Here is a 26,394-nt window from a genome sequence, read left to right on the forward strand (position 1 = left end):
ACAATAACGATGTAGATAATGTCGAAAACATCTACGAATTACAACAAAAAGGAACAAGTTGCTTCTCTACACCGTCACCGACTTTAAAGCTTGTGCTGGAAAGGAAATTTTAAACGAAACGCACACATTGTAAAAAATTCTTCGTTTATTTGCAAAAATGAAATTTTCATTACAAGTAAAAATCAAATTGTATTAAAGTTAAATCCGTACACACAAAATACTTAAGCAAAAAATTCTATTTTACTTAAATACCAGGGTATCCAGCACGGCCCCAAGACACTGCACAATATTATTAGTCATCAACACATCAACCTTTTCTTCCAAATGCCTCTTTGGATCCTGCTTGCCCACGTTTTTTATCGCCAGTTGCTCAGGAGTCATTTTCTCCTCTTCCTCTAGAGCTACAAATAAAACTTATAACAAACTTACTGACTTTCGACTCATAAATATACCTTTGTTATAATTTTTCGCCAAGTCCAGCATATCTGCAACAGTCTTTTCATTGGTGCTACAGTTCTCTGAATAATCGGCTAATGTCAAGCCATCCATCCAGGACTTTTTGTGCAAATTTAACAGCATTTTCTGCTCGAGCTCATTCTTCCTGTAGTTTATACTAATTGAGTAATAGTGTCTGTTTAAACCATGAATAAGTGCCTGCACTGAGGGCTTCTGTAGATGGCCCAAATTTGAAGTTGTCTGTCTGGGTTCTTGCCCCAAAACCATCATATTTGGATTTATTAATCTGAAGGCATCGATAACCACTTTGCCTTTAACGGATTGAATAGGATCTACTACAACGGCCACAGCTCTCTCAGATAAGGCCTCAAACGATTGCTGAGTGTTGATATCAACTCCAGAGAGCCAACATCCAAAACCAGGATGTGAATGGTACCAGCCCACCACCATTTCTGGTCGGCCAGTTTGGCGCAGCATATCCAACATTTTTGCCTGAAAGACTGGGTCTACAGCTTCAACACTGACTCCAGTTCCAGTTTGAGGCATCGCAAATACATCTATTACTCTCACTGTATAATCATCCACAAACTCGCCTGGCAAATATTTCTTATATCCCACGAGGTTTTGAGAAAATGGATAACAACTTACCCAACATAAGACCCATGACTTCCATGGGTACACCGGCCCTTCCGTGTTTCAGCATCTTTAAAAGAGCTAGGGAAGATATGTAAACTTGTTCGGCAGTGTCTACAACCGGAGCATCGCTGGGAGGGGGCGCCTGACTTAATCCCGGCATTCCACCGCCTAATCTCAACAGTCTATCCATTGCTGAAGTTGATTATCGAGGTTCTGTTTGAGGAAAATGGAATAACACACTCTTTTAATGAGACTTTTGTTCGTTAGAAAATGTTTAGAATTCAGGATTTGCAAATCATGAAATATTGACACACCAAATAATTATAATTGACAGATGTCGGATAAAGTGAGGTTAAGTTTGTGTTTAAAAAATTTTTTTTTTCGCTTAGTAACATTCAGATTTATCATTAAGAAAAGGGCGCCGGTGACAAACATTACATTAGCTTTAACTTTTGATTTATTTTTTCGATTTCTGCTTGTAAGTTTTGTTCTATTACATAATTTTTTCTACAGAAAACTGAACAAATTTGTTAACATTGTATACTTCACAAATACTCTAATACCGTGTGAAATAAATATTGTTTCATTACGTCACAAAGAACCACAACTATTAGTAACAAATATTTACATTTCAAATCATATTAATAATTATTATGCATCAACTTTTATCTTAACACTAAACTAATACTACGATTATAACGATACAATTTAAAAAGTTGTTTTGTAGTACGGCTATTACATAGATATAAAAATTCACTTTAAAATGAAACCGTCGAGGCTTTGACACTTTTTGACGTCATAAAGATTACATTATCTTAAACTAGGTAACTGTTTTTTCTCCAAATTTGCTCAAGTGTTTATAGACCTTTTCAAAAACGATGATTGCGACTAATCCAGATCATCACTTCCGAAAACGCTTTATTTTGTCCATTAATTTAAAATTCAACTTTTGATTGTAACTAAACACATTCGATGTGTTTTAGATGAAAGTGAAGTCACTAAATAACCAGAAACCACTGAACAACTTTCCAACTCTATTACGTTATAATATTGCTATGTCTTGGATAGCAAAAAACTCCTTAACAACGTTTCAAAAATTTTGCATAAAAGTCTTGAAATGCGGCCCTATTCCCAAACATATTGCCATTATAATGGACGGAAATAGACGATACGCCAGAAAAGAGCACATGGAGAAAGCCGAAGGTCACAGTAGAGGCTTTAACAAGTTGTCAGAGTGCCTCAGTTGGTGTCTCGAGTTAGGAATCAAAGAAGTCACAGTATATGCCTTCAGTATAGAGAACTTCAAGCGAACCAAGGAAGAAGTGGATCAGTTGTTGCAGTTGGCCAAGGAGAAGTTTACAAAACTTTTCGAAGAAAAACAGAGGCTTATGGAGCATGGTGTGTGTATAAGAGTAATTGGAAATCTATCACTCCTCCCTGCAGATTTGCGAAAACTCATGGCTGAGGCAGTCTTAATGACCAAAGGAAACGACAAAGCCATACTCAATGTAGCCTTCCCATATACTTCCCAAGACGAAATCACGAACAGCATTCAACTGCTCGTCCAAGCCGCACGCAATGCCCAAATTACTATAGAGGACATTGATGAAGATCTTATTTCTTGTTGTCTCTACACAAATCAAAGCCCCAATCCGGAAGTGTTGATAAGAACGTCGGGTGAAGTGCGGCTCAGCGATTTCCTGCTATGGCAAGCTTCAGAGAGCCAAATATTCTTTACTGATGTCTTGTGGCCCGAGTTTGGAATTTGGCATTTGTTGGCTTGTATTTTTAAATATCAGAGGGGACTGAAGAAGCTGCAAGGAAGGGATGAGTCTGGCCAAAATTGTCAAAAAAGCTTGAGAATAGAAAGGTTTTTAAATGAGCTCAACTCTAAGAGAATCGGGCAGATAGAAGTGTATGCCAATGTTTAGATTTATTACTAATAATTAAATAATGTTAATGTTTGTAGTGTCTTTTTTTTAGTGAAAAACAGTTTTTTACTTTTACATTTTGTGTTATTAGACATGTCGAACAAATTATAAGTGAACGTTAATATCTTCTTTAATGTAAATGTAATAATCGAACAAGCTACATGCCTTATTGTCAACAAATGTATGCTTCAATCAAGTTGTTTAGGCCTTTCTTGAATCAATAATAGCACATTACACAAAGGTTGTGAAACGCATTGTCGCAATGTGAAGGTTAAATTTAAATCTTTCATCGTGCTGCGCTGAGGGTTCTAAGACATGAAAGTTATAGAAGTTTCACAACCACAGTGTATATATGATTTTTCCCACTGCCAAGATCAACAAATAAATATGCAGAGATTTTCCTAACTTTAGCCTGAAAAACAACGCATCCTGAGTCACCCTACATCAAAGATGGTGACGAAGATTACCTTTTGAGACAGCCAATAATTACTTTTTTAAATTAATAGTGGGAAAAACGTTTATGTGAACCATATTTTAAATGGGCGTTGTTAGAATCTTAACATAGATATCACAAATCAACATACCTCAGTGAAACCATATATCCCCTACAACAAACAATTATATATCTGCTGCAAGAGACACAAAAATTAACAACTATCTGAGGCAACAGATAAAAATAAGCACATTACACTTACTTAGGCCTAACATTAAAAAAACATTTATAGTATGGCACACTTAGTGCATCCTTGTATTTTATTTTTCCTCCGTTTGTCGTTGTCATTTTGTGGTTGATTGCGTATAATCCTAACTACCTCATGAAAAGTGGCATCAATATTCAAAGGGGGATCTTTTGCGCTAGTTTCGATGTATGGGATCCCTAGTTTATGTGCGAGCTCCCTTCCCTGTTCTTCTGTGACCTTGCGCAAATGTACCAGGTCCACTTTATTGGCAACAAGAAGCATTGGATATGTGTCCCTATCCTTCACTCGGAGAATTTGAGTGTGGAAATGAACAATATTCTCATAGCTGTTCTTGTCTGTTACTGAGTAAACCAGCAAAAATCCATCTCCCTTCCTCATATACTGCTCTCGCATTGCACTGAACTCCTCCTGTCCTGCTGTATCAAGAACATCCAGCATGCACCACTGACCATCAACTTCTACATGTTGCATGTAGCTATCCTCAATTGTAGGATCATAGTCTGTTACAAATAATTTTTGGAAAAATTGGATTGTTATGGCACTTTTTCCAACACCTCCATCGCCGACTACCACGAGCTTAACTGTAGGCAAATTGTCAGTAGGGGGCTTCGTCATGGCTCTCATTAGGCCTTGGATGCAGCGAAATTAATGGATATAAATGGTGTGTCAATGGGGAGAGTGTTTCAAGGAAGAATCACCCTATTGGGGTGTGTTACTGGCTGGAACATATTACCCTGCAAAGGGGGAGATAAAGTAGGGTTTCCAACTTGTGTGCAATAACTTGTTATGTGCGAAATTACGAAGTTTATATTTATTAATTTTATTTAGAAATGTTGTGTTTTGATTTGACTGCTGGAGTTGGAAAGTGAACCTTATGCGCATAATCATAGTAGAGCAGCAGGGGCGTAAAATTGTCGACATTATTTACACGGCTGTCAATCCATTATAATAGTAGTTTCCAAATTTCCGTTTATCTCGATCTCTCTTCAATCAGCTCAAATAAGGTAGGATAAAGTGAATAAAGGATATGCTTGTTTTGTGTCTTCTTTGTTCTCCATCTTTCTCAAACAAGTCGCAGTCATTAAATAGCACAGAAAGGAAGGCATTAGAAAACATTTATTCGCTCCTCTGTGTGTTTGAAAATATTTTGAACGACGATTCCAAAGAAATTATTGTATTTGCATTACCCTGTAAACGTGTTACAACATGCCCCGAGGTAAGCATCCATCCATTCTCCCCATAGAATTGACCCCTAGAGGTTATAAAACGTCCCCAGGCCTACAACATTCCACGCTTCAAAGGTTTCTTAATCGTTCATTTTCCTTGATTTTTAACAGGTAAATACACGAATCATAAGGGTCGCAATCGCAAGTTCACGAATCCTGAAGAACTTGAAGAAGAGAGGAGGAAAGAGGAACAAAAGAAAAGGTGGAGGCAGCAGCATGGAGGAGACAGTAGTAGTGATGAGAGTGAGGAAGATAAGAAATCAAATGATGAAGAGTCTGGTAGTGATGAAGAAGAGAGTAGCAGTGACGAAGATAATGCTGGGGTAAGGACAAAGATTTGCTTATAATTGCCAAGCTGATTTAATTTCTGTTTCATTAATGAACCTCCAACGGCCACAGAGAGGGTTTCAGTTCAGATAAAGGGCTCAGAAGTAGTAGTAATAAAACAGGATTATAATTAGTACCTACATAATTCACGTCTGCATTATCTTTACCTGCTTATAAAACAAATTGTCTATATGAATAAACTCTTTTGTTTTATCTCACAGAAAGCCAAAGGAGTATCCAATTTAATTGAAATAGAAAATCCAAACAGGGTCCAGAAAAAACTTAAAAAAGTCACCAAACTAGACACTGCCGATTTAGCTGAAAAACCTCAATTGTCTCGAAGGGAAAGGGAGGAGATTGAAAAGTATTTTCTTTTCAACTAATTATATACATGGTAATATAAAATATTACGTGTTTTACAGGCAAAAAGCTCAAGCTCATTATCAAAAGCTGCATGCAGAAGGAAAAACTGATCAAGCAAGAGCGGATTTGGCTAGATTAGCAATTATTAGACAGCAAAGAGAAGATGCTAAGAAGAGAAGAGAAGTGGAACAAAAAGGTATGTAACTGTGTGTTTTTTTTTTAAGGGAATTTTGTATGTCAATAATTGATTTTCAGAGAGAGAAGATGCTGCCAAAGCAAAAACTGCAGCCACCCAGAAAGCACTAGGCAAAAAGTAATTTTTATACTTTGACTCAATTCAAATGTCATGACTTTCATTTTTTATTAATATTCTCAGATTGAAGAATTTAGACGGTTTCTTTAAATTTTTCAAATGTTACAACTCATTTTCGTTAGTTAATACAACACTAAAACACTTTCTTTTTGTCAAAGATACACTAAAAGGGAAGTTTCTATCTTAGATTTATTGAGTTATTAACACATCTGTAGATTTGAATAAAACTGCTATTTAGGGGTAGCCATGTTACCGTTTTCGCTTACACATACACAAAAAATAAACCTAAAAAAGTTCATCGGGATGCCATCATCTACGACGTCACTTGCTTTCGTACCGACTAGTGGCACCACCTAAATACCATGTTCAGGACTAACTGTTAAATGGAGACGGATTTCTTCTCTCATACGCTAGCCGGTTTGGCTATTCTGACATAGCGAAAGAGCACTACTTGGTATCGTAACGTATAGATAGCACCTCTTTAAATTTTGAACAACCAATTCAAACGAGTGTTTTTCAAGTGGCCTCTCATAGGTGGGTGAATTCTATCACGGGAAAGCGACACATTGTTTGAAATATCTCGTAGTCGTCAGCGGCAATTTTAACAAAAAAATAATTAACTTGGATACTGCTCAACGACAGTATTTACTTTTGGACTTACGAACTCTATTAACTTGAAAATCAGAAACAACGATTTTTTTCCCACCAAGTTGGTTAGTGAAACGCGACTCAAAAACGATCAGGAGCTAGATGTATCTCTTTGCACTTCTGTGTTCCTAATACCACGTGTTAAATTTCTTGAAGAAGTATGAAAGGCTAAATATATCTTCTTGCACGTCTGTGTTCCTGATACGAAGTGTTCAGGTTGTTCGAGAATTATAAGAAGCAATATACCTCCGTGCACTTCTGTGTTCCTGATACCAAGTGTTAAAATTGTTCAAGAAATTTGAGAGACTAAATGTACCTCCTCACACTTCTGTGTTCCTGATACCAAGTGTTCAGGTTGATCGAGAACTATCAGAAGCAATATACCTCATTGCACTTCTGTGTTCTTGATACCAAGTGTTAAAATTGTTCAAGAAATTTGAGAGACTAAATGTACCTCCTCACACTTCTGTGTTCCTGATACCAAGTGTTCAGGTTGATCGAGAACTATCAGAAGCAATATACCTCATTGCACTTCTGTGTTCTTGATACCAAGTGTTAAAATTGTTCAAGAAATTTGAGAGACTAAATGTACCTCCTCACACTTCTGTGTTCCTGATACCAAGTGTTCAGGTTGATCGAGAACTATCAGAAGCAATATACCTCATTGCACTTCTGTGTTCTTGATACCAAGTGTTAAAATTGTTCAAGAACTTTGAGAGAATAAATATACCTCATCGCACTTCTGTGTTCCTGATTCGAAATGATAAAATTTCAGTAAAATACTCAAAAAAATTCTTTGAACGCAAAACTATAAAGCGCACAAGACAAATTTGCATCCAGGCAAAGAGGGTTGTTTTGGTGAAGTAGCATTTAACACTAAAATGAATCCCGCTCGAAAATATAATCGACGTGCCGTGGCGATTTCTTATATTTTGATTGTAGTTCAAAATAAGCCGGACGGAAAGTTCTCAGTGGTGCACATTGATTGTCCTTAATTTGTTTGTTTCTTTTTACTCTAATAAAAACATCAAAACGATTTAGCACTTTTATCGTAAAAAAAATAATAACAAAACAACATTTAATTCCATTTGTCAAGGTGCATGAGCAAAAAAAATATCACCGCGTTGAAGGAGTACCCCAACGTGGTTTCCGTTTTTCGATGAAACTTTGAATTCCTTCCTTGCAATCCGGTACTTGCAAATTTTCCTGCATTTTCTTCCCTCCCAATTCGTAGGCTTTCTTTACATTATAATGAATTTGCTGATAGTAAAAGGTTTTCCCCAACTCAATAATATCCCTACTTTTTGCTTTAATGGTATTGCAAATGTTCTCAACTTCCTCATTTAATTTCTGCTCTGCGCACATTTTTGTTATCAGTCCTATTCTAAAAGCTTCTTTGGCTGACACTGGGGAGCCTGTGAATAGCATATAGAGAGCAGATGTTTTTGGTATGCTTCTAGCTAAAGCTACCCCAGGAGTGGAGCAGAATATACCAAAATTAGCACTGCAAACTTTTGGTTAAAATAAAGCCCCCGTTGAAAATGTTTATTACCCTGGAGTTGAAAACATGCTTCTCTCTGAGGCAACAGCCATATCACATTGGGCCACAAGTTGACATCCAGCTGCTGCTGCAATGCCGTCAACTTTTGCAATTACTGGCACTGGACAATCTATTATTTTATTCATTAACTCTGAAGCTAGTTGGAAACACTCTTGCTGTTTACTTTGATCACTGGCCTATGAAAGATTGCCTGGTTCCCTTGCTATTAAGAATTATTGTTGATACATACAAGTTCTTTTAGGTTGTGCCCAGCTGAAAAGGCTGGTCCTTCTCCAGATATTACAATAACTCTTAATTCTTTGTTTTGTTGGTCTGACGTTAGGTGGTAGATGAGATTTTTCATCATTTCAATAGACAATGCATTTCTGAAATATAGGAGGTGCAGAATGACTCCATGGACAATGTTGTTTCAAGAACTCATAAACGTTGTACTATAATGTGATTACTAACATTAATGGTTTGCGGAAAGGGCAGATTGCTAAGGTATTTTGGTAGATGAGCCTGAAGTACCAAGTGAAATCACTCACACATCATTGACTGACGCATTACTTGTACACATACCAGTTTTACTTATTTATTTGGTGTTTTGGGGTATTTTTGAGGCATTGTAGAGTACAAAAATTCATCAGCAAGCTTGGCCTCACATTTCTGCAAGGAGACTCACCTTGTCTGTGAATTGCACATAACAATTTCTTTAACTCCATTAGCAAAATCAGTTTTGATTTGTGGGGACGCAGATAAGAATCTATTATTAAGTATCACCTTTGATCCCTAAAAAATACATTAAAATCGATACAACTTTGTATTAAGGCAACTTTGGCTGACAAATGGTACATGTTCAGTACTCAAAATTGGTGCGTCCTAACCCAATTCGAAACTTGAGACACAAATGAAGAAAGAATATCCCTATTTAAGCTGCCGGACGTTTATCAATCGCCTTAAAACATTTGTGTAATATATTTGTTTATAAACTCAGCTATCGGCATAACTACGGAGATAAAAACGTATCGAACTAAAATTGAACATCTAGTAAATCTTCGGTAAAACTGTTTTGAGAGAAGCACTGATTTAGTGGATAAAGAAGTTAAAACACGAACATAGATTGTTAAATTCCCTGGATATGATCTCCAAATCAGTTCGTAATCTGATCATTGGATAGAAATACACATATTAATAGTTCTTACCTTGAGTATTAACATTGACCTCTTTGTTAACATGTTAGTTGTATATATTTTTTAAAGAAATAAATTTTAATTTCAAAAAAAATTCAGAAATAACTTTTTTATTTCAAATAGAAACATAACCTAAAAAAAAAACAGTTGAATTGACAAGCTAAATTTGACGTTTTAGATCAGCTGATCATCATCTGTCTGAGTGACGTCAGTAGGTTTACGATGCACCCAACTTGCGAATTTTAATTTATTTGACCAAAATCAATTATGTATTCTTAATTTAACTCTACTTTTATTTTATGTACACAAAATAAGGCACATTATAAAAATAGGTACTAGGACACGACGGCAATTTACTGGCCTAAAACACACTTTAAGTACTTTTACGTAAATAACATGAATCAGTTGAGTTTTTTTGAGAAGAAAAATTGCAAATTTCGTAAGTACAAATCACCACTCGTCAGATATGTTCTGAGATATGTACACATTTTTATACACGCCAATATAAGTACAAACATTTGTACAATAAAAATATTCACAAATAATAATATTCAGTCAATATCAAAGCGGACAACATTGCCTACTCCCCATTGAGCACTGCGTCATTGGTACTAAAAATTAATTGACTAGTGAAAATCCTCTACAACTTGGACTTGTCGTAGTTCTCCATGTCCCACTTCTGAGCACTGGAGTTAGAATCACAATATTCCATCACAACTTTCGTTTTGGCGGCGTTTATGGCCATGCACTTGCCGCTACTACCGTGCCGGATCATCTTCTTGTCCGAGTCGTAATCCCAGAATTGGTTGCCCTTGCTGCCGTGACACGGATAGAGGATCGTTTCTTGACCGCTGTAGTCGAGGCACGCTTCATCTCGCCTGATTTCTCCAGTTTTGCTATAGAGCCAAAACTGAGGAAATAATGTCAGTTGAAACATTTTTATTTGAGATTTTGAACGTAGCTATCCACCTGATTTCCTCCTTGTTTGTGGCAAGGATAAAGGCCTATAGGTTTGTGCATGTCGTTCTTGCGGGCTGCAGAATCTAAGCACGTTCGAGCACCGAACCCTAAGTTGCGGATCTGAAGGAAGGAAAATTAGATTTTTGAATAATTGGAATTTGCAGGTGGACACCTCTCCATTGGCGACAGCTTCTCCAGGTACAAACAACTCTGGATAGATGTTGTCTAGATACCACTTGAAGTTCTTACAACCAAGATTATCTCTAAGAGCCTTTCTGGAGCTGACGTCTCCAAAGTTACCCTTGTCGTTTCCTACAAATTCTCTCTCTAGTTTCAGTCGCTTAAAGCAAATTTACAGCCATGAATACCTATCCTTTGATAGTAATACTGAGCATAATCATCTAGCCAAACGTCAGCAAGCCTAACCGAATTTCTTCTCAATACGTTCACTCCCTTCCTCCATTTGTAAGGAGACCTTTTCCTGAAAATATGCCCTACGTGGGAGCATGGCACAATCTCCAGGGTGCCCCCACACATCCAGGTTTTAAATGAAAGCTCCAGATTCTCTCCGCCCCAAATATCGAAGCCATCATCATAAGTCCCCAGTCTTTTAAAGAACTCCTATAAGCTGCCTCTTGAGTCCTATCCTGGTTCGAACACAAAAAACTCACTCTATCTATGCTGAACAGCCCTCCTGCCATTGTCGGGCTCCAAACAGGCTCCGCCGTGTCCTTATGCCTCTTCCTTTCGTGCTGAGGCACTGCGTGCCAGTTAAACTGCAAATTCCAGTCGAAGCCACCTACATTGACCCCGTTGCTATCGTGGTAGACATACTCCAACGTAGTATCATCTATAACGTCTATGACTGGGCACACCACAGTAGTGGAGTTGCGGGCAATGCGGTCCAGCAAAGGCTCCAACCAGCCCTCGGTGCACTCGCAGTGAGAGTCCAGGTAAGTCAGCACTTCGCCAGTGGCGTGCTCATAGCCCAATAGCCGGGCCCTTATTAGCCCCACTCGCTCGGGGGCTCGCACAATTTTTACTTTAGGCTCGTTGGCCCAGTAGTCCTTTAGTTGAGTTTTCAAATGATCCATGTTAGAGAAATCATCCACCAACACTACTTCCTGGATCAGGTGTGACGGGGAGCGATCAAGAACTGAGTGGACTGTGCGCAGTAGTACTGACCAGGCTTCATTGTGAAAGCAAATTATTACGGAGGTTTTTGGAAGGTCTTTTAAGTAGCGGTTTGATTTTTTGCACCTAAAATCCATTCGTGATAGTCAGTTTTAGTGGTGAATAAATCTTAATAAGCACTTAATTGCCATTTCTAATAATAAACAGGGGCACTAATGTCAGGAAGACAATTAACGCTAATTAGCTCAATTTAAACTGGGAGCCATTTGAGACAATGCGGAGGTTTTAATTGTTAATTACTGCTCAAGACGGATATTGAGTTGCAATTATCACGGCGATGAGGGGGTAGAGTTTTACAACCGTGTGGGTAACCGGAAATTTAAAACTTTCTTTTTCCCCTACCACTCATCCCTTGCGTCAGGCAGACTCCTATGGACACTAATCATGTCGCTGGCGTACTGATTGAAGGCATTGTTCATCCAGCCCTCGTCCACCATTTTTTTCACGCTCCCTGAAACATGAGAGTTTTATAATTGCTCCCTCGTCGGAGAGAACGCCCCTTACCGGTCAAATTTTTCGGTAAAACTACGGGTTTCCCCATCTCGCCTGGAATGTCCTGGGGTGGTGCCAGCACCAAGTTGTCGTCGAAGGGTGGTTTCTTTTGGTCATTTCTCTCTCTGCGGAAGGGCTCAGCCGGACCGGGAGCGTCGTTAACTACCTGGAAGAGTTATGCGGTAATTAAATTTAATTTGTGCGTCGGGGGCCGAGCGGTATGTAGAACTGGGGGAGGAACGGTGGGGTCGCCACTAAGGTGTGCAAATGCCGCTCACTCACCTCGTTTCTCTCTCGTTGCCAACTTTGCCTTATCTCTCGGTCCCTTTCCCCCACATTGGTCGAATCCCAGGAGATCAACACGGCAATGACGAACCACGCTATAGCCACTATCACCACCAGCTTGAGCAAAACCGACCTAAAAGCACTCCCTCAGAGACCCTGCCACGCAATCAAACCAATACGAACTTTTTGAAGCAAACCAGCATGGTGTCGCCGATCCTAAAACTATCATCAGGGCTTCCTAATCAACATTATTACGTTGCCGTGATGAATAGCAGTGTTATCGTGAGAAAACCTGCAAAGCCATGGCCATAGGTATTGTCGGGGAGAGCTGACTTAGCGATAAGCTCGTTGATAAGGAATTGTGTGGATTTCTGTAAATAAACAGTAAATATGTAAATGGTAAACGATTTTGTAAATTACAGTAAGCGGCATTGATGATGTTTCGTTTGATAAAATGCTGCAATTCAAGGTGATCGAGTAGGAACAAAGCGGGTTCGGATCATCTGCAAAACCTCAGTAAAATCACCACTAAGGATCGGTTTCGACATTATTTCTCGTTTTCGATTAACGCGTATTTTGATAAAGGTCGTCTACTTTGGCGTATCGGAATACCCATTACTTAAGCAGCTTTTTGTCGGTTTAAGTAACGTTGGTCTCGAACATAGGAATCTCTTAATTGGCTCTACCGGCTTAACATTCAGGCAGTTTTTGCCGAGTTTTTTTTTCGCCTCGACTGGCGATTTTAGTGGTCACTTTATAATGAGCTTCGGCGGCAGTAAAAAATGGTTTATGTGTGTTCCTCGGGTATCGGGCGGAAGCCTAGAAAAGTACATCTTCGGGCTGTTATTTCGCATTACCCGAGCGGCGCTAAGGCGGGCAATAAGTGTCTATTTAGGCATATTGCGAGCGGAATTGCAGCTTTGCGAACGAGGAGGACCGGGATCGTGAGAGCAACCAGCAGGTACCGGGCCTCAAATTTAGTGAAACGCGGTGCGATCTAATAAAGTTGTTTTGAACTTTGTGCCACACGAAACTACATTTTAAGCATCTGCCGATCGATTCTTCAACCACTCCAACTTTCTCGTTTAAATATCATCCAATAAACCTACAAAATACAGTCCTGCAGTTCCGGCATCGTGACCGGTCACGATTTTTCGCAATCCATCATCATTAATTATCTTTTGTGTTCAACTGTGGGTCATCACCAGTAAAATAAGATCTCTTATCTAACCGGCAACATGAAGACGATATTATACCTCATGAAATGCCGTATACCCTCCTTTTAAGGGGAAACCCCCACGCAACTCCGTGCAGTCGAATTAATGGTATCGAGTGCGCCACGTGACGGCAAGGTGATACCCACTGAATTTTTTTCCATTTTTTTAAAATTTTTTTATTAAAACTCTCGAGGAGTCAATATTGGCAATTAATTTTCATCACTCTGTATTATCGACGTCCGAAGAAAAACAGAAGTTGAGGAAGCCATGAAACTCTTATAGCAAAAGTTGGGAATTTCAACATCAACGTTTAAAGGAAACTTCGAATAGTTCGCGTCAGTTTTCGGATTATTTACGAGTTATAGCATAATCCTTGAGGATGGCAATAATTCATAATTTATCACATTGCACGTCTCTGTTATGAAAGACTAGTTGAATCTGATTAATTCCGTCGATAAAAATCGCATTTATAAGGTGATTTCACAGTAGAAAGTGAGAGTTCACCGCTTTGCATCGAGTGTATTATTAAAAGCGCATTACCGGCACAGACGTATCTGCTTAACTTAATTATGCCGAATAAATTAACGGACGTGTGTTTCCTCGAAAATGACGGCCGGTCAGACCGAATTTTTGCGCAAATTTGCGCTAATCAATCCAAAGGGCGATGCGGCGAGGCCGATCGGGATTGCGAACCGACATGAACGCATCATAGGAGCTGCGTCCGCCTGGAGCGTGAAGGCGATGCTGCAGGCAACCATACGTACGTCCTTCAAGGAGCCGTATTAAATGCGTCGTTCGGATTCTTTTTCGGCGACGCCCGTCGAAGGGGGGCTCGCTAGAGCAGTTGTCAGGCCTCTTCAAGGTGGCTCGAACCAAAGCAGCCCCGTTCAAGCTCGAGGGGCCAACGGTGCCCCTTCGCCCCGTCGATAATCGCGTTTTTTTTTCGGAAAATTTCTTAACAGCGCCGATTGTTCTTGGCAACTGGACGAAAACGGAGGGACACGCAGTGACGACCTTCATTCATCGCTGAAACAATTAAAAGGTGCGAGTAATAAAAGGCCGCGTGGCGAACCTAAAATCCCACTCAGGATTGAACAAAAGCAAATTTCGTTGTCCTTTGCGGCCCACACATTCGCCGAATAACTCAGATAAAAGTGAGCAAAAAACTTAACGTAAATGCAAACTGTTTGTTCGTACGGTGCCATGCTATCAGTTATTTAGAAGCGAAGTTTACGTATTCATGGAGATAACAGAAGAATTGTGTCAATAGCAACAACGGTCCCCGACACATTTCAGTTAAAGTGTTTTTTTTTTTCCCGAAAACTTGAAAACTTTTCGCAAACTTACTGGCACTGCCGCAGCTCCGAAATTTCCAGAGAAAAATCCTCTCTCCTGATCCCCTCCTCGGATAATCCTCGGGAGAACTTCAAGTTCAAGTAAACTTCACGGTAGTAACTTAAACCACTAATGCGATAGGTCGTGATTGGAGGTTCGACGATCGGCAAGTTATGCTCGCATCTGATCAGTTAACTGTACTCTTACACACGCTACGGCGAACTGAAGACGAGTTTGTCGTAAAACCTCCTCTCTGTGAAGCTGTCCGGAGTTTTCGCAGTGAGAGCTTCTTTCAGAGACGCTAAAATTCTACGTGTATATAGCTGCGTGTAGCTATAGCTATAAATAATACTTTTCGAGGCAGCAAACTAAGGGGAAACGTAACTTTTGAATGCAAATTCTGTGTATGCATTAGAAGGATGTTTGACCGTGTTTGTTTTGGACGTCCGCAAATTGCAATCACATCGCGCAACTTTGACTGCGAGTCCTGAATTATTTAATCCTCGAAGGCCTCCCCAAGGAGGAATTATCCCATACTTACGTCTTACTTATATTTGAGATGAGGACCTTTGGGCCGATCGGCGAACAGCCGCGCTGCTGTGGCTTTAAAGAGACTTCCAATTGCCCTATTCTCTCCGTAGGTGCACGCGCGTTTGGCCTTCCTTTTCGGCCTATCGCAGGTTCCAAGTCGCATTCGGAAGTGGTATTTACACTACGCCAACAAACTAGAACAAGTTCGCCACAGTTTTGTACACCGTTTTCGGCAAATCAGGCGCTAGTTCGGAATTCGGCGAAATCGAAACGAGCGACACAACGATGACAGCTTGCTGTCCGTGTAGGGCGCATGCCTCATTTCGACGTCAAAACGGCGCCATAAGAGAGTGGTCGCACGTTAAGATGGCCGTCTTCCGCTCGAAAAGTAGAGCCAGTGCGGACGGATGCCGGCAATTGTTCGTAAAAACGAGATCGCCTATTTATACAGTTGTCAAAAATGACAATTACCCTATAAGAAAAAATGGCGGCCGTCCTTCGACGTATTTGAGAGTATCGAGACTGAAACCTGCCAACAGTTCTCTCCTGCAGAAATACGCCCGTAACGGGACGAGGAACCACCGACTAATTTGCAGATGGAAAAAAGAAAGCAGTAAAATTGAAAGATAATCTAGTAACCGCATCTATTCAACCCCTTTTAGATGGCTTTTAGCCACCCTCAGCTGCATCGAGAAGTTGCTCTTATCCATTTCGCGATAGCGTCTACAAAAAAAAAACGACTTTTACATGCGAAAATGGATCTTTATGTTTCCCTTAGAATGATATCAATTAGTGGTTTCTAGCAATTTATTTCGTTTTAAGTCGAGCTGAAGGGGGCTGCTTTTGCAGTCCATGTGACGGGTGATCATTAAAAAAAAAGTCGCAGTATACGGCGAGCTAGAAGCGTAAGGAGTTGATTAAGCCATTTGTTATTCCCTTCAAACGTTGATGCCAGTCAAGCCTCTGATATTTGAACGCATTCCTGAGGTTTTTTCACCGATCACTCAGCACTACAGGATCGCGGCTCGCTGCAATCTTCAAAACCGCTTTTCTTCTACCTGTAGGTCAACAGAAACTAATTAAGTAATGCACTCCAAATAGGCATGAAGTTAAATCGCGCTCAGCTCTTGCCTTATCGATGAGACGTCCGGAAAAGCGTACTGCAAAGGTGAACCGTAAAACATTATAGTCTTCTTAATGGTTGTCTTTCTGTATTTGGCAATTATTGCACAAACGGTCCCATTCTAAACGACCTACCAGTAACCATTAAGATTTATGTCAGCTGAGATGCAAGTACCGCAAGAGGCTGTTGAGCAACTGAATGTATGTGGTTGGTGCTTTTGTTGCACACTTTGCAAATCGTTAAGTCTAGATCCAAATAACAAATCCATTTAATTATAAATTCCATTCGATTTTGCCCAAAACCGAGACGGAAAGTCCTTCTGATTGCATCTTCATATTCAAATTCGTATTACGTTTTCCCCATCTTGAATCGGAACGTCGCTGATTGGTAGTTTGTTTGAGGAAAGGAATCTTAATTACCAAATCCAACGATTTTTCCCGATTTTCGTTGAATCCACCACGCAGCTTCACGTATAGATCGCCTAATATCGCCTCTTTCTGAATATCGCAAATATAAGGCAATAAATCAGAGTTGAACTGGGGATTGTATGATTTTGCATGCTACGAATTAAAGGATCAACGAGAGCAGGACAGGATGGCTTTTAGGTATTAAATTTATCGAGAACATTAGTCGTTTTCCCCATTTGCCAAGCTCAATAAGAGCCATTTGTTCCTATTTGAAGTATTAAGTTTAGAAAGCAATAAAGGGGGGAGAAGGGGTAGATTACTGCCTTAATTGTAACGGATTATTGAAGAGCGATTTGCATACAATATGAAAATTCGGACGTAACCAGCGCACGTATCGCTGGATCCAGAGGAGATTTTCCTGGAATATTGATAACGTTTCAATTAGACAACCACGCGTACGCTCTGTGGAAGAACTAATCTCCCAATGGAATGATCAAACCGGCACGTTCTCCTTGAGCGAGTTCTGTGAGCTCGGCCGGTTCTCGTGGAAAAATGGACGTTCCACCCTCGTGCGCATTGTTGCACATGGGGGTTGCGACATGGGTTGTTCCAGCGCGAACTAATCTCGAGTAAAACTTCAAGGTGGTAGAAATACTTTTTCGCATAATATCACATTTGCCGGGAAAAATGCTTTTCAATTTTCATTAAAGCTGCTCTGCAAGAGCGAACTGTAACTGAATGTGAAATCTTCGGGGGGCCTAAAACCGCTACCTGCGAATTATATGCAGAGTTCCGCAATAATTTTAATGGTCCCCCTGGATTCAGCAGGAAGTTGTTGCGCAACTGGGGTAAGGATTAAACGAACGTCTCATTTGCTAAAGCGCTCAAACCACCCTGCTTGAAATAATAATGTATTATTCCAAGTTTCGATATACCTCTAGCCATATCCCCTCCGACACCCCCCCCCCCCCTCTCACCCCTCGAGTTTTTAAGGTGGGATTTTGATTTATGCACAGTTCCATTACAACTGCGGTTGGTCGCGTCCTGCTCTAAAAATGGACGATAAATCCTCTGGTGTACATAATTTTAATTTACTACATAGGTGTACCTGTGTCGCTTATCGTAAATTTTCGTCGCTTCCTCTCTGTAGAACCAGCTTTATGAAATATTACTTGCACAGTCTAATTATACGTAGGGCGAAACATGCTTCACGGGCAGGGGCGTAGGTGCCGGGCAACATTCCTGTTCGCGGAAGAAGCAGGCCGCTAGAGAGCCTCAATACGTCAAGATCGCAAGCAATAATAAGGAAGCCCTATACTTGCATTGTCTATTTTAGGAGACAAGGGTAACAAATGACGTTGGGGCAGAATCCTTTTAGACCTATAAATTTTAATACCGTTCTCTTCATCAAGGTGTCATACGAACGACGGACTCCTAAAAGACAATTCATCTTTGTTACTGGTGCTATTTGTTATAGGGGCACTTTTTGTCGGGTTTGCGCCTTGATGGCCCGTCAGGATTATCCCTTATTCTGGAATCGGAAAATTGGCTCAATTTTGCCAGACCAGTTCCTCAGCCGCACTCCGGTCCCGAGGAGGTGGCGATACACTTGCCACCGCAATCGGCACACTGCTTCATTAACGGCCGACAAGATCAGAGCCCCGGCAGCTACGTCTGGAAGATAAGAAATACAACCGCGAATTTTCCAAAGTCGGCAAACGTAAGGGAATAGGTGAAGGCAATACTGGGGGAATGTATCCTGTCGCGGGGCAACGTCAACATGGGCCAATGTTGTGGAAATAATTGCCGTACATCGCTCCATTAATGCCCGACGTCGTCGGACCATGCATGCTGAGCCATTAAAACTGGAAAAGTTTCTCGGACACAAAACAGAATTGAGTGGGTAATTTCGAGCGAATCAATTTGCGCAGCCTTTAGCCACTGTAATTACGATCCGTACTAGACATGTTGACCAAGGCCGAATGCCCCGGTAGGGGCATTCGGCCCCTAACCGGGTTCGAATATTGTACAAGTGCATTGGAAGAAAAAAAATCTCCCGAAGAAAAATACTCTCTTTAGGGGGAATATTAGAAAGGTTTTCGTGCTGTCGCTCGCAAGAAAAATGACATAGAAAACGAAAGCCCTTACATTGCGAAGTGGGATCTAACTCTATTACAAAGACATCAAAGGGGCGAGAAACTTGATAGGTTACATGTCGTAGGTATCATCTATTATATTACGTCTCAGGCAGATAATTAAATTTAGGGAAACGTCGTTAGGATGCCTCAGGGTAATCCTTCACGACGGGCATATTCATTTTATCCGAGGAAAGTGCATTCTTAGATCATCTTCCGGGAAGCTAAATAGCAAAGACGACATGATTACCTTGACAATTTACGATCTGCACTGAAGAAGGCATATCCAACTTTCGACGCGATAAGATCCAATCTCCCTAGTTGCATAACGTCCATTTAACGGCAGCATTTCTAGTGTAGCAGTTCGCATAACCGGCAATTAAATTGTTTGTCTGCCAGTGTATATAATAAGTATAATCGAGGAAGTTCTTCTGCGAACGATTCACACCGTATAATTTCGGCCAAGTTCCCACGAGCAATAGGTAAACGAGCAGTTTGACCTTAGGTCGATTGCGATGAAAGCGGGTGACATGAGAGTGGTGCGGCATAGTTCACGTCAAAAAATGAGGATGAAGCGAAGATGATGAGGAAATGACGTGTCCGCGCAGCCCCGCTCCTTGAAACGCGAACGAGTGCACGTCATTTTGACGTCACGGACAGTTGTAGCAACATACTTAACGTCGATATCTGATCGAAGTTGGTTTGGTCCAAGAGGTCGAAGACGGAAAATGGCGCAGCGTCCGGGTCCGTGGACGCAAATTCCTGGAATCGTCGCGGAATGATCCTCGTGATTTTCGTCATTATGCGCGCATTAAGGGCGCAAATTAAATACTGCCTCTTTGTATTCCGCAGGAACTTCGGCCGAGTCCTAGCCGTAGCTGCCTTTGCGGCTAAACTGGAAGGACTGCTCATACGAGACCAAATAAATTCCCGAATTAGCTGCCCCGCGGAGGCTAGCCCGCTAACGCGCTGGCAACGTCAACGGGAGAGTCCCCGTGCGTGACCTCCCCGAACGCACACCCTGCACATTCAACTTCGCCCATTCATCGGACGTTCCGTGATTCACAAACCAATTTGGGGCATTCAGGAAGGCGCATACAAATTTTACAATTCCACTTCAATTAGTCGCAAGTGATTAGGATGTGGCGAAACCCATAACGAAACTAATTGCCGTGTTTTACCATCGATTTGAATGCGTATTTGCAGTGGAAGAATTGCCTTGCAGTCTTATTCAAACAGGGGCTTTTGAGTGAAACCAAAGCCCGCAAGTGAAATGTCAACACACGACGGCGAAGTTTGAGCAAATAGGGGCTTCGCCGTTGTAGAGGTAAATTTTATTAAGCCTCCATACCTGAACGTTTCATTTTGCAAGAGGAGCACTGCGAGACGTACATGTGTAGTTGATTCAGACATGATCAAATTTGGGTTGTGTGTGTGCGTGTGTGTGTGTGTTAAGGAGGATGGCGAGTACTTTCGGATTTAAAAAATGACTCTTCCTCGAGCAGCAATGTCCGAACCGGGCTCGCAACATACAACACGGATGAACACGATCGGCGGGTTGGAATTTTGCTTTGCATCATCATCGTCCGATGAATAATACAATTTAATATTAAAAGTGAAAGGCAGCGCGATGTACAATACAGTCATCTGGCATTTAGATGGTATAATTGAGAATTCGTCAATGACGTCCTTGCAGGGGAAAAAAATCGTCATTGTCGGCGGCAGAGGAGTTTTCACATCGTCATCACCAAGAACGGTGTCTATTTGAGTGGTCAATTAACACTCATCTTTAGCTTTCTTCTAAACTGATTGTGGCATTAGAATGTAATTTAATTTGCATATGCTCGGCACTCGTCTGCAAATTGCACTTACCGTTGAGATCGTTTATAATGGCGCATATTAACACTAAAGGACGTGTGCGTGCGTGTTCCGAATAAAAATCTCGCAGGGTCTCATCTGCAGTGAGTGACATTAATCCTTGGACAACACAAAGTACGCCTTTCAACGGCCAGTGTCTCGATTATCATTAGATTGCATTGTGTCATTTTGGTTCCTAAATTGGAAGGACAATGTCTAAGTCGGGATCCTCGAAGTTCGAGCAAGATCGGTTTTTTCGATTCGGATTTGTCGAAGAACACGTGAAATTGCGGCACGGCGATGCGTCACGTTGATCTGTGAACGCGCCGATAATGCTAATAGAGTTCGCACGGTGAGTCACGGGGACCTACGTGTCATAACTTGTTCCTGCTGATGCAACTAGTAAGATTTAGCTAGGAATCGTTACAGCTTCCATCGAGATTCGGAAAGGTTTTAACATGCAATACATCCAGCGAACTAGGTAGATGAGGGAGTGTCTGTTTCTGCGCATCGCCAGTCACAGCATACCAAACCCGAACGAAGCGCGACGGTGATCGTTTGCGGTACTGCTCGCTTGACGCGACGGCCAGGTGGAGCTCTGCAACGTTGCCGGCTCGCTTTACGCGGCCGAGCAGACCTTAATCCCGCTGAGCGCCTGCGGGAACGTTCGGATAAGAAAGCTCGCGAGAAGCCGGTGTCAAACTTGAAAGAACTGCGGGAGAGTCTGAAAAAGTAATGGGGAAAAACGCCACTTGGTTATTTGGAAAAGTTAGTTTCTTCCACGCCAGGAAGACCGAGAGCAGTCATAGGCGCCGAAGGTGGCCACAGCAAGTACTAGGTAAACCGTCACCGAGCATCCAGAAGGATATTTTCCAGCATTTCGGGAGCGTCCAAGCAACGTTTACATTTGTACGTCTTGAGTTCCCGTCAACCACGACCGTTTTCGGGTTAGTCATTCCGGATTCTCGTGCTGTGTTTATGTTAATAAGATTCCTGATGTTCAAATCTCTATTAGTGAAATTGCCAACTTGGACTGAAACCCGGCGGATTAAGGTAAATGAAAACAAGTCTCTACATGTAGACCTTACCGACGAACAAAAGCGACATCTACCCACCCGAATCTACAACACCCAAGTCCCCCGCGCTGACTCAGCTAAATATCTGGGAACGACCTTAGATGTGAGACTCCGCTGAAAAGTTCATATCGAAAAGAAACGTGAAGAACCGGACATTAAACTAAGGAAAAAATGCACCGAGTCCTTGGAAGGAGTTCCGAGTTGTCTGCATGCAACCAAATGTTATGGTACAAACGAATACCGAAACCTGTTTGGACCTGCGGCACTGCGGACAGCAAGAGCGACATACAAGCGATCTCGAAGCAAAGCGCTAAGGGGCATCGTCGACGCACCCTGCTACTGCCGAAACGGGGAAGTCGTGGGGGGCCTTCGAATGGAGCCTGTCGATCAAACCGCCACCAGAGCGGCCACGAACAAAGATTGCTCAAACACGCGGACTAGCGACCTAGCCGACTCAAACTTGGTAAGGAGACTCGGCAGACCCGAACCTTTCAAGATGGTGAAACGGCGATAGTGAAAATCCTGCAGGTTTGGTGTGGTGAACTTATTAGATCACAAGGCGAACCAGCGGGCGAGATCTCGGTTTTAACGGTCACGTGACGATTTCGCTCTAACCTAAATAGGTTAGAGCGAAATTGCTCGTTGGTCTGTTTGAGAGATCAGGTCGGAACAGCTTTAAAGGGTCTTGTAAAGAGTATCTCTTAATTTAAAAAAATATATATGTATAAAGAAAAATAAATAAATAAATAAAATTAATAAGAATAATAAATAAATAAAATAAAGAAATATTCATTTTTTCTCTCTGTGTATATTCACTACAAACGTGAGCGCTCAAAGATTAGTTTCGCTCACTGTCACTTTAGCTGTGAAGTAAATCCAAATCGGGTGCGGCGAGGACCTCGGCCGCGCCCCCCTCAGTTTAGACGTCCGGGGGAAGTGCAAAGACAATTTAAAGCAAATTCCTTAAGAAAATTGTTTTGAAAGTCGTTAATTTGAGTGCATAGTTCAGAGGCCAAACTAGAGCCGAATCGCATTGATTTCCGGTGGGGGCAGAGCCGCTTTGTTCGCCGATGGAATAAATAGAGACTCAAAACGTTCGCCGGACCAGCAAGACCCAGTCGAATTTGCATCGATCGCAGTGACTATTTCTGTAAATTTCTGGATCTCGGAAGGTCCCTCTGCACGGCAATCGAAAGAGGTCGAGATTAATCTTGGAGGGGGAGGGGGGGAGGGGTACTCAATGTTGCACAAAGGCAATCCGACGTGAGACCTTAACCGACGCCATTCCCAGGCCGTGTGATTAGATTTGCAGAATAAGCCGATTACCGAACAAGGATGTGGCGTATTTACGTGGAATTTGCACACGCACCCCCCCCCCCCTGCCCAGCACTCCCCCTCCCCCCGGGCGTTATAATTTCTTTTCCGTGAAGTATTCCATTTAATCCCGGGGATAAAATCGAGATTTCCCTTAGCGAAGCCCACGCGAAAGGGGGCCGCCTTCCTCGGGCGCTCCTATTTATTCCTTTTCAAATGGTAAAAAATAGTGAGGAAAAACTTGAAAAATTCCTGCAATTTTTGTCGAAATTCCATTTACGCGTCTCGTGACCCTAATATGTAAAACCTTTATGCTGTCAACGGTTCTTCTCTCCCCGGCTCCGGCATAGTCGTGTCACGGAATGTTAAATGAATGTCGGAAAATGGCCTCGATTTATTTTTTCCCCAGATAATGACTTTAGAGCAAAAAGGCGGCTCAAAATCCCGCAGAGCGTGTTTCCTCTATGCTGAAGATTACCTCTAGCAGAAATTCTTTTTCAGACCTTTGCCCCGCTAAAACCGATCCCGCGAAAGGGGACAAACTACGTCCGCGATAAATAGCTTACGGGCAACGTATGAACAACAGGCGGAAACGGGGCAATTCCCTAACTGGACCCCGGGGAAATCCGTTCCGCAACACCTGAGCTGATCCACTTAGAGCCCCCTTCGGTTCGCACCTCCTGACGGCCGGTTATTATCTTATCGATGTCGCCGCTACGTTCCTCGAGGTTCGACGGTAATTATTGCAAATGGACCCGGCAACTTCTCCTCTTGATATTCGCCACAGACGTTGCACAACGCACTCGGCAATAAATTGCCGTCTTCCTCTGTGCCGGAAACTTCGTCCAAGTCTGGCAACTTTGGGGCATAGACCGCACCATTGGTGGCCAGCAGCGGGGTTTTGCCGATAGTTATGTTGAAAAGAGCACTATGTCAAAGTTTACGAGCTCCAGAGGTTCTAGGCATAACGCCCCCCAATCTCTGCACATGTTCCTGATACTAAATTATCGAAGTATTCGCGGGATTTATGGCAAGATCCGAAAGTGTTTAATGACAAAAATTCCGAATGAAACTTCTATGAGGTAACCCCCGTTCGGGGCCAGGGGCGGAGCCCGGGGGGGCGAACTTGCGGCGGGGAGTTCTGCGTCGATCGAGCTAAGTGTCGGGAATTCGTCTAGGAGCGCGTTGCACTTGTCCAAACAAATCTCGATCGTCGCGGAACGCGCGTCCTTCGGACGGGACTCGGACGCTGGGGCCTTCCTGGGGAGTCGGCCGATTTCCGGTCAGCTGCGGTCGGACCACGACCAAATACCACTTTCGGCAAATCTCGTCGACCGCTTTGCGGCGCTCCCCTTGGCGGGCGCTGGCGCACGTCTCGCGCAGGGCCGTACGAGGCTGGCCGCCATTTTGCGATTTTTCAACGTTTCACGCACACGAATTCTTAAGGGGCTTAGTCGAGGACTTAAAAGGCGATCGGCAGAGCCGAGACTTAGATTAGGCCGGAGATTTGAATTCCCCATTCGGCATTGTCTCCGCTAATCCGACAAACTCGTCGTTTAAGCCTTAAACTTATCGATGACGATAACGATATCGAACTTCCGACCTTCAGTGCTCAGTCTACTTTCGCTAGGTCAAAAATGACTCTGACAGGGCACCTACTCGGCTTTTTGTGCGTTTCAATCGGAGCCCTTGGGGCGCCCCGCGACGCCCGGAGCGGCGGCCTCGCCGGCGCGGACTTGGCGGCCGACCTGAAGAACTGGATGTCTCGGCTGCCGGAAGACCTGAGGAAAGTCCCCATCAATTATCTGGCTATCCCAGGTGAGGTAACACGCTCTAGTAACGCCCCGCCCCATTGTCCCTGTTTTCACAGGAACTCACGACAGCTTCACTGTGGACGTTACGAGCTCCTCCAAGGTGTCCCCGGACGGGGAGGATATAATGCGCGTTCTGGAATTTTTGACCGTGGCCAGAGAGGTAATGGCGAATTGGTCGAGAACTCAAGCTTTCGACGTAAGGCAGCAGCTCGAGGCCGGAATTCGCTTCTTCGATCTGAGGCTCTGCCTCAATAGCGACGACGGGGATCTGTACTTCTGCCATGGTCTATATTCCACTGAGGTGCGCGGCGTCTTCGCAAATTTGAGCTCTTATTTGGACGACCACCCCAACGAGGTAGGTATAATCTGGGTCTGTTATCACGTGACGCGGAAACCTCTCAGGTGGTCATACTGGACTGCCAACACTTTTACAACTTCACCGACGCGACCCACTCGGAGGTGATGCGAATGCTCAAAGACAGCCTGGGAAGCAAGCTCATTCCGTACCAGTCGAACATGTCTTCTTTGACTCTTGAGCATCTGACTGCTCTCAAGCAGCAGGTTCGTCTCGAACACCTCTACCATTCTCGAGACTAAAATAGATCAACGCAGGTGTTGGTGGTGTACAGAGACGACCGTCAATCGGGCCAGCCGCTTCTCTGGCCGTCGGACAGCTTCCCAACCCCCTGGTACAACACCTTGAACTCCACCTATTTAATCTCCAAGTTGACCGAGGGCTTGGGCACCAGATCCCCCTCTTCCGGGTACATAAGTCAACTAGTGCTTACTCCGCAGGTTTCGGATATTCTCGAAGGTCTCCTCAGTAAGTCCTGATCGTTGCTGGTGCCGGAACGGCGGTAGTAAAGTTTGCTTTACAGCGACCTTAGAGCAGAAGTGCGCGGTTGACTTCCAACCTGCCAGGATCGAGTGGATCGTCGGTCAGGTTCCAGGGCCGCACGGGGCGAACGTGATTATCGGCGATTTCATCGATTTGGACGATAACGAATTCAGCAAAGCTGTGATTAATTTGAATTCAAAGCTGAGTTCGGCCCGGCCGAGCAGGGTGGGGCCGATGGGGAGGGTTAAGAGCTTTATTGCGGCGTTTAAGAGTTATTTTGTATAAGTTGTGACGAAAAATACTAAATAAAGCGACGGATCGATAACTGCATGGAAACATTGGGAGAGTTTACTTGCTCGCGACCAATTTCTCTCCGTCGGCAAGCTTCGTGCGCGTTCGGCGGCTCCTCGCGCGGGCCTCGCTTCGGTCGATCAGTGCGGACGTGCGTCAACTCGTATGAGCGTCCTTCTCTTACGAAAAAA

The 26,394-nt window shown here is 42.7% G+C and overlaps 7 protein-coding genes across 8 annotated transcripts; 3 read left to right on the forward strand and 4 right to left on the reverse strand.

The window, feature by feature from the left end:
- Positions 1–127: 127 nt before the first annotated feature.
- Positions 128–1,425, reverse strand: Rpn11 (regulatory particle non-ATPase 11). Its single transcript, XM_066284136.1, has 3 exons — positions 1,105–1,425; positions 453–1,049; positions 128–401 (listed from the first exon to the last, which is right to left on the reverse strand). The coding sequence occupies exons 1-3, from the start codon at positions 1,280–1,282 to the stop codon at positions 241–243; spliced, it is 936 nt and encodes a 311-aa protein (XP_066140233.1). The 5' UTR covers positions 1,283–1,425; the 3' UTR covers positions 128–240.
- Positions 1,426–1,918: 493 nt separating this feature from the next.
- On the forward strand, positions 1,919–3,057 carry Dhdds (Dehydrodolichyl diphosphate synthase subunit). Its single transcript, XM_066284134.1, has one exon. It carries the CDS (start codon positions 2,076–2,078, stop codon positions 3,021–3,023), a length of 948 nt encoding a protein of 315 aa, XP_066140231.1. The 5' UTR covers positions 1,919–2,075; the 3' UTR covers positions 3,024–3,057.
- A 71-nt stretch (positions 3,058–3,128) lies between these two features.
- On the reverse strand, positions 3,129–4,599 carry LOC136340240 (ras-related protein M-Ras-like). The gene has a single exon (XM_066284151.1). It carries the CDS (start codon positions 4,346–4,348, stop codon positions 3,743–3,745), a length of 606 nt encoding a protein of 201 aa, XP_066140248.1. The 5' UTR covers positions 4,349–4,599; the 3' UTR covers positions 3,129–3,742.
- Positions 4,600–4,784: 185 nt separating this feature from the next.
- Positions 4,785–6,196, forward strand: LOC136340241 (28 kDa heat- and acid-stable phosphoprotein-like). Its single transcript, XM_066284152.1, has 5 exons — positions 4,785–4,940; positions 5,062–5,273; positions 5,499–5,641; positions 5,700–5,836; positions 5,896–6,196. The coding sequence occupies exons 1-5, from the start codon at positions 4,931–4,933 to the stop codon at positions 5,955–5,957; spliced, it is 564 nt and encodes a 187-aa protein (XP_066140249.1). The 5' UTR covers positions 4,785–4,930; the 3' UTR covers positions 5,958–6,196.
- Positions 6,197–7,632: 1,436 nt separating this feature from the next.
- LOC136340235 (enoyl-CoA hydratase domain-containing protein 3, mitochondrial) lies at positions 7,633–9,488 on the reverse strand. Of its 2 annotated transcripts, XM_066284138.1 has the most exons (5): positions 9,347–9,488; positions 8,827–8,933; positions 8,392–8,527; positions 8,154–8,338; positions 7,633–8,105 (listed from the first exon to the last, which is right to left on the reverse strand). In XM_066284138.1, the coding sequence occupies exons 1-5, from the start codon at positions 9,377–9,379 to the stop codon at positions 7,718–7,720; spliced, it is 849 nt and encodes a 282-aa protein (XP_066140235.1). In that variant the 5' UTR covers positions 9,380–9,488; the 3' UTR covers positions 7,633–7,717. The 2 variants fall into 2 exon arrangements, with proteins under 2 accessions (XP_066140235.1, XP_066140236.1); XM_066284139.1 differs by lacking the exon at positions 8,827–8,933 and having other exon boundaries at positions 9,347–9,461.
- A 311-nt stretch (positions 9,489–9,799) lies between these two features.
- On the reverse strand, positions 9,800–15,050 carry LOC136340222 (putative polypeptide N-acetylgalactosaminyltransferase 9). Its single transcript, XM_066284115.1, has 10 exons — positions 14,830–15,050; positions 12,449–12,636; positions 12,263–12,398; positions 11,993–12,146; positions 11,831–11,939; positions 10,966–11,554; positions 10,663–10,915; positions 10,467–10,606; positions 10,304–10,414; positions 9,800–10,244 (listed from the first exon to the last, which is right to left on the reverse strand). Exons 2-10 carry the CDS (start codon positions 12,466–12,468, stop codon positions 9,975–9,977), a joined length of 1,782 nt encoding a protein of 593 aa, XP_066140212.1. The 5' UTR covers positions 12,469–12,636; positions 14,830–15,050; the 3' UTR covers positions 9,800–9,974.
- A 9,814-nt stretch (positions 15,051–24,864) lies between these two features.
- On the forward strand, positions 24,865–26,244 carry LOC136340087 (PI-PLC X domain-containing protein 3-like). The gene is made up of 5 exons (XM_066283828.1): positions 24,865–25,078; positions 25,131–25,429; positions 25,477–25,635; positions 25,687–25,897; positions 25,953–26,244. The coding sequence occupies exons 1-5, from the start codon at positions 24,898–24,900 to the stop codon at positions 26,195–26,197; spliced, it is 1,095 nt and encodes a 364-aa protein (XP_066139925.1). The 5' UTR covers positions 24,865–24,897; the 3' UTR covers positions 26,198–26,244.
- Positions 26,245–26,394: the final 150 nt, after the last annotated feature.

Source organism: Euwallacea fornicatus, chromosome 7 (assembly GCF_040115645.1).
Source record: "Euwallacea fornicatus isolate EFF26 chromosome 7, ASM4011564v1, whole genome shotgun sequence".
NCBI classification, from domain to species: domain Eukaryota; kingdom Metazoa; phylum Arthropoda; class Insecta; order Coleoptera; family Curculionidae; genus Euwallacea; species Euwallacea fornicatus.

What these genes read in the sequence shown, in the direction of transcription:
- LOC136340240 (XM_066284151.1), bottom strand. Translation starts at nt 4,348, where the DNA reads ATGAGAGCCATGACGAAGCCCCCTACTGACAATTTGCCTACAGTTAAG.
- LOC136340222 (XM_066284115.1), bottom strand. Translation starts at nt 12,468, where the DNA reads ATGCTGGTTTGCTTCAAAAA. An exon ending in GGCTGTTCAGCATAGATAGA is followed by an intron (nt 10,916 to 10,965) that starts GTGAGTTTTTTG and finishes GGCAGCTTATAG; the next exon opens with GAGTTCTTTAAAAGACTGGG. An exon ending in GTATTACTATCAAAGGATAG is followed by an intron (nt 10,607 to 10,662) that starts GTATTCATGGCT and finishes GAGAATTTGTAG; the next exon opens with GAAACGACAAGGGTAACTTT.
- Rpn11 (XM_066284136.1), bottom strand. Translation starts at nt 1,282, where the DNA reads ATGGATAGACTGTTGAGATTAGGCGGTGGAATGCCGGGATTAAGTCAG. An exon ending in AGTCATGGGTCTTATGTTGG is followed by an intron (nt 1,050 to 1,104) that starts GTAAGTTGTTAT and finishes AATATTTGCCAG; the next exon opens with GCGAGTTTGTGGATGATTAT. An exon ending in GGCGAAAAATTATAACAAAG is followed by an intron (nt 402 to 452) that starts GTATATTTATGA and finishes TTTTATTTGTAG; the next exon opens with CTCTAGAGGAAGAGGAGAAA.
- LOC136340235 (XM_066284138.1), bottom strand. Translation starts at nt 9,379, where the DNA reads ATGTTAACAAAGAGGTCAATGTTAATACTCAAG. An exon ending in GGTCAATGTTAATACTCAAG is followed by an intron (nt 8,934 to 9,346) that starts GTAAGAACTATT and finishes TGTATTTTTTAG; the next exon opens with GGATCAAAGGTGATACTTAA. An exon ending in ATGTGCAATTCACAGACAAG is followed by an intron (nt 8,528 to 8,826) that starts GTGAGTCTCCTT and finishes CCTATATTTCAG; the next exon opens with AAATGCATTGTCTATTGAAA.
- LOC136340241 (XM_066284152.1), top strand. An exon ending in GTGACGAAGATAATGCTGGG is followed by an intron (nt 5,274 to 5,498) that starts GTAAGGACAAAG and finishes TTTATCTCACAG; the next exon opens with AAAGCCAAAGGAGTATCCAA. An exon ending in AAGAGAAGTGGAACAAAAAG is followed by an intron (nt 5,837 to 5,895) that starts GTATGTAACTGT and finishes ATTGATTTTCAG; the next exon opens with AGAGAGAAGATGCTGCCAAA.
- Dhdds (XM_066284134.1), top strand. Translation starts at nt 2,076, where the DNA reads ATGAAAGTGAAGTCACTAAATAACCAGAAACCACTGAACAACTTTCCA.
- LOC136340087 (XM_066283828.1), top strand. Translation starts at nt 24,898, where the DNA reads ATGACTCTGACAGGGCACCTACTCGGCTTTTTGTGCGTTTCAATCGGA. An exon ending in CAATTATCTGGCTATCCCAG is followed by an intron (nt 25,079 to 25,130) that starts GTGAGGTAACAC and finishes CTGTTTTCACAG; the next exon opens with GAACTCACGACAGCTTCACT. An exon ending in TATTCTCGAAGGTCTCCTCA is followed by an intron (nt 25,898 to 25,952) that starts GTAAGTCCTGAT and finishes TTTGCTTTACAG; the next exon opens with CGACCTTAGAGCAGAAGTGC.